This window comes from Salmo trutta, chromosome 33 (genome assembly GCF_901001165.1).
Source record: "Salmo trutta chromosome 33, fSalTru1.1, whole genome shotgun sequence".
NCBI classification, from domain to species: Eukaryota; Metazoa; Chordata; class Actinopteri; order Salmoniformes; family Salmonidae; genus Salmo; species Salmo trutta.
Genome location: NC_042989.1, coordinates 41,509,313 through 41,514,648, shown reverse-complemented (window position 1 = coordinate 41,514,648; position 5,336 = coordinate 41,509,313). Strand labels below are relative to the sequence as shown.

Here is a 5,336-nt window from a genome sequence, read left to right as displayed (position 1 = left end):
CTTATGAGAGACAAGATGTTTTAAAGCTGTGCAGCATTGAAGCGAGTTAGGAGGCTATAACCAATCATAGACCACTATGATGACACACCAAATGATGACTACCAATCAGAGACCGCTATGATGGCACACCAAATGATGACCACCAATCAGAGACCACTATGATGGCACACCAAATGATGACCACCAATCAGAGACCACTATGATGGCACACCAAATGTGTTGGATGGATCCTTTATGACTTAAGGGAAAAGTAATCCAAAATAATTAGATTACGTTACTGAGTTTGGGTAATCCGAAAGTTGATTTTGCACAGGTAGCTAGCAACTGTAACGAATTACATTTACAAAGTAACCTGTCCAACCCTGGCTATAGCCAAGCACATGGTAACCAGTAGTAACCAGTAATCCGGGGTATTAACCAGTAGTTACCAGTAGTCCAGGGTAGTCAGTAGTTACCATTAACCAGTAGTCCAGGGTATTAACCAGTAGTAACCAGTAGTTTACCAGTAGCATGAAGGTGTGCCTCATCATTTGTCATCCAGGCTGGCTTTGAACTGGAACTGAGCCTCCAGATCCATCTTATCAAAGGTCCTCATGTTGGTCTCCTCCCTGACCCGGTCCCGTACGTGGAAGGAGGCGCGGGCGGTAGAGCGAGCGCTCTCCAGCACGGCTCTCTTCTCCCTGAAGATCTGCTCACTCTTCTCCAGTTTCCTCTCGATGGACTGGAGGAGCTCCATCCTCCTGGCTTGCTCCTCCCCTTCCACACGCTGTCTGTTGAGTCGTTGTAGTCTCTCCTTCTCCTGCCTGCTCTGTACTGCTCTCTGGGCTTTCTCCTTGGCCCTCTCCTCCGCCACCAGAGCTGCCTGCTGGGCCCGTCTCTCTGCTTCCTTGGCCCGGGCCTCCGCCTGCTGTTGCTGCTGTTTCTCCCTCTTCTCCGCAGACCTCCTTGCCTTCTGAATCTGTAGCTCCTCCCTCTTCGCCTTCTCCTTCAGCTCCTTGTCTCTCCTCTCTACAATCTGTTCATAGTTCTCCAGGGAACGGCTCAGCTTCTCCTCCGCAGCCTTCCGTGCCTCCTCCCGCTCCTCCTCCTCTCTCCGGGCGATCTCTCTGATCAGGGCTGCGTGGCGCCTCCTCTCGGCCCGGTTCAGTCCCCGGCGCTCCTCTTGGGCCTGGTGCTCCTTCTCCTGCTTCTTCAGCTCAGCAATGGTAAGTTTCTCCTTGAGGAGGAGCTGCTCCTGCTCCAACACTGCAGACCTGTCCTCCTCCAGAGCCTTGAGGTTCTGCTCCTGCTGTTCTTTTTTCTGTTTCTCCTCCCTTGCAGCCTGCTGGAGCCTCTGCTGCCTACTGCGCTCTTGCAGCTCCGCCAGCTCCCTCCACCGCTCCTCGCTCTCCTCCACCTGGCGCAGCTTAGCAGCCGACGACTCTCTCTCCTGCTGGCTGAGCCGGCGCTGGCGGTGGGACACCTGGGACTGCCACGCCCGCTGACACTGCAGCACCGCCCGCTGCTTCTCCCGATCTTCCCGCTCCCGTTGCAGGTCCCCAAGGCGCTTTTCGCTGTCCCACTGCAGGTGAGCCACGTAGCGCGTCTGGCTCATGATGTCCTCCTCCTGGTACCGGGCCAGCATCAGAGCAGCGATCTTCCTGTCCCGCTCCGGAACCGCTTTCAGCCCCCGCCGCCGCACCTCCTTGACGATACGCTCCACCTTCTGAGTGGTCTGGAGGGAGTGGCTAAGGTCCCCCAGGCTAAGGCTCCTCCCCATCAAGGAGTTGAAGGTGGCCAGGGTGCGGGCACGGGGGGAGGAGGACTTGGCCCAGTGGTCTCTGGGTCCATCCCAGCTGTAGGAGGAGGAGGCGCCGGACTCCTCTCCAGAGGAGGTGCAGGTGGTGGTAGAGTTGGTGGTGGAGGTGGAGATGGTATCCATCCTCCTTTGTAGAGACTCAAGGGAGTGGCTCTTCCCTCTGCCCTTTGGAGTGGACACAGGGTGACCGTTGTGAGGGAACGGCCCTCCTAGACCCCCTGTGATGCCATTGAGAGCCGCTGTAGTCGGGGTGACTGGGCTCTGCACGGAACTCTTGAACATGGTGGATGTCATGGAGGTGGTTGTTCTGGGGAAGGAGGAAGGTTTGCAGGCTGATCTGGGGAAGGTGTTGGAGGCTTTCGGCGTGGTGGTGGTGGTGCTGCTGCTGGGGATCTTTCTGACCACTGGAGGTGGACCTGAGACAGGGCGGGGTGCCTTGGTTAGTTCTGAGGATTTAGGACGTTTAGCAGAACCAAAACCACAGTCCGGACCTTTAGATGATGAGGACACAGAGCTGAATGAGCTGGTTTTAGAGGACTGCAGATTGCTACTTTTAGCTAGAGGAGTTGTACTAGTTTTATTAATGCTTGGACCTGGTGTTGTAGTAGCAGCTCTAGAGGCCTGTCCTGTACTACTGGGGGAAGGTTTAGATTTAGTAGGACTAGAGGCCACAGGGCCTGGTTTAGATAGCTGAGTTAAGCTGGGTGTGACTGGTGCGCTGTGCTGTTCCTCTGTAGATGATGCAGCATGTCCGTTGACTGCAGCCTGGAGGATTCTCCTCTTATCTTCCCTTATGATCCTCTCTCTCTCCTCCCGGCATGCTCTAAGCTTGGCGTGCCTGTCCTTCTCATACACCTCAAACATGCCCGTCGCCACACGCATGGACCGTCCCGGGGCCTCCCGGGCGAAGTCTGACAACGGGCGCGACAAGATCTCCACGGGTTTGACCCCGCAGCGGGCGCAGGCCTCCAAGGAGCGGGGGCTGGTCAGGACATAACGACTTCCCTCTGCCACCGGGGTGTCGAAGTTATATAGGTCCAGGTGCAGCTTGGGGCATGGATTTCTGGGCTCTGGGTCGCTGCTTGGAGGCTGGAGGTCTTGAGGTAGAGGGTTCGGAGCTTGGCTGCTGTCTGACAGGGGGGTTGCTGCCTCCAGACTGACCGGAGGGCTCTGTAGCTGGGTGTGTGGACTGGGAGGCTGGAAGTCTGGAGGGGGAGGAAGCTGAAGCTGCCTGTCCGGAGGCCCCTGAAGCTGGGGATGGGTGTGTGGACTGGGAGGCTGGAAGTCTGGAGGGGGAGGAAGCTGAAGCTGCCTGTCCGGAGGCCCCTGAAGCTGGGGATGGGTGTGTGGACTGGGAGGACTGGCCTCCTGTGCAACAGGGGGAGGAGCTACCATCCTCTCCCCCAGCCCAGCAGAGTGTATGGGTGTGGTCTCTGCATCACTGCCACCCACATCCTCACCCTCCTCTGTTGCTTTCCCATCAGCCTGGTCTGATAGTCTGGTGGGTGCAGAGGCCTGGTCTGGTAGTCTGGTGGGTGCAGAGGCCTGGTCTGGTAGTCTGGTGGGTGCAGAGGCCTGGTCTGGTAGTCTGGTGGGTGCAGAGGCCTGGTCTGGTAGTCTGGTGGGTGCAGAGGCCTGGTCTGGTAGTCTGGTGGGTGCAGAGGCCTGGTCTGGTAGTCTGGTGGGTGCAGAGGCCTGGTCTGGTAGTCTGGTGGGTGCAGAGGCCTGGTCTGGTAGTCTGGTGGGTGCAGAGGCCTGGTCTGGTAGTCTGGTGGGTGCAGAGGCCACCGGCAGGGCCTCCATCTGTTTCCCCTTGGTCTGGTCCTCTGGCTCAGACGGGTCAACAACAGCTGGCTAATATTAGAACGAGGGAGGGAGGGAGGGAGGGAGGGAGGGAGGGAGAGGGAGGGAGAGAGAGAGAGAGAGAGAGAGAGAGAGAGAGAGGGAGAGAGAGAGAGAGAGAGAGAGAGAGAGAGAGAGAGAGAGAGAGAGAGAGAGAGAGAGAGAGAGAGAGAGAGAGAGAGAGAGAGAGAGAGAGAGAGAGAGAGAGAGAGAGAGAGGAGAGAGAGAGAGAGAGAGAGAGAGAGAGAGAGAGAGAGAGAGAGAGAGAGAGAGAGAGAGAGAGAGAGAGAGAGAGAGAGAGAGAGAGAGAGAGAGAGAATATTAATGTAGAGGAATGGGGTGAATAGAAGAGTGAATTTTTAGCAGCAGGATTATATCAGGCCATCGCTCTGTCCTACTCTGTCCAGGGCTTAATCTGTCTGTGTGAGTGAGGGAATATCTAGCGCATATTGTGTTTTTACATGCATGGACGGTGCTTCTGCTGCATACATTCATTCATTCATACATACATTCTCTTATATGATTCACATATGCTGATTATGCTCCAGTTGAAGCCTTCTATCCTTCAGGGGATTTTAATTAACCAACAACAAGAAGTAATGGAATTATCCTACGATGATGGAGGGAACCTATTCCTTTATATGAATTATTTTACATGGCTATGAACAAGCACAGGATGCCTGCTGCAATGCACATATCATACACAGGCCGAACACATAGCCTAACAGACTAACCACTTATTGCAGGCAGTTCTTTCCACATCCCAATTAAATGTGCATTACATAGAATAGAATAGAGCCATATAATGGAGAGAATTTTTTTTTAAAGATACTATAAATAATACTATTTTATTACGTATTTATAAGTAATTCATAGGCCTACACACATCAAATATAGTGTATTACCATGTTATTAAAGCTGATCTATAATAGGCTATGTCTGCAGGCCTACGTCTACCAAAACAACTCCTGTCACATCGCATCAACAGATAATCATCACAGATGACACATCTCACCCCAAACCGAGATTGTTTTAATCTGGGGGGGGGGGAAACTATGATCATTAATATGTATAGGCTATAACCTACTGACTGAAACAAAACCGTCACTAACCTGCCACTTTGACGATTGTTTCCCAAACCGATGCTTTCTAGTTCCAAATTAGTGCGTTTAGTCCCCTCCACGCCCTGCATACTACCAGGTGACGGAGGAAATATTACTCTGTGCGCTGACAGACCCAGCGATGGAAGATCACAGACGTCACCGCGACCTCTGAACGACGCGACACAGACGCCGTCTTTCTCCGTCTGTTACAGAGGGCCGTTCTTGATGACACGACTCGATGCAGTCTTTCAACTCTTCGCGTTTACATTTATCTGCAGCTTCTATTATTATTATTATTATTATTTAATTTATACAGCAAATAGTTAGGCTATATTCTGTGGTTTAGTCTTTGCTTAGTCTCTGTGCTAGGCTGCTGTGCTCAGTCTCCACCTGCTGTTCTGCTCTCTCCCGCATCTCTCCATCCCTCCATCTCATCCCTTCATCCGCTACCATAGCCCCGCCTGCTTCTGCTGCTGCTTGTGACAATATGGTCAAAATATATATTGTGCAATGGCACTGCAATGCAATCCCCCCTTCTCCCTTTTGTCTGCTCATTTTACATTATAAAACGACAATATTATATTACTGCAATA

At 53.1% G+C, this 5,336-nt stretch overlaps 1 protein-coding gene across 1 annotated transcript; it reads right to left on the bottom strand.

Annotated features, from left to right (window-relative positions):
* Positions 1-205: 205 nt before the first annotated feature.
* ccdc177 (coiled-coil domain containing 177) lies at positions 206-3,353 on the bottom strand. The gene has a single exon (XM_029730993.1). It carries the CDS (start codon positions 3,191-3,193, stop codon positions 527-529), a length of 2,667 nt encoding a protein of 888 aa, XP_029586853.1. The 5' UTR covers positions 3,194-3,353; the 3' UTR covers positions 206-526.
* Between the last annotated feature and the right edge of the window lie 1,983 nt (positions 3,354-5,336).

Excerpts from the sequence above, each read along its gene's own strand:
- ccdc177 (XM_029730993.1), bottom strand. The coding sequence starts at position 3,193 with ATGGTAGCTCCTCCCCCTGTTGCACAGGAGGCCAGTCCTCCCAGTCCA.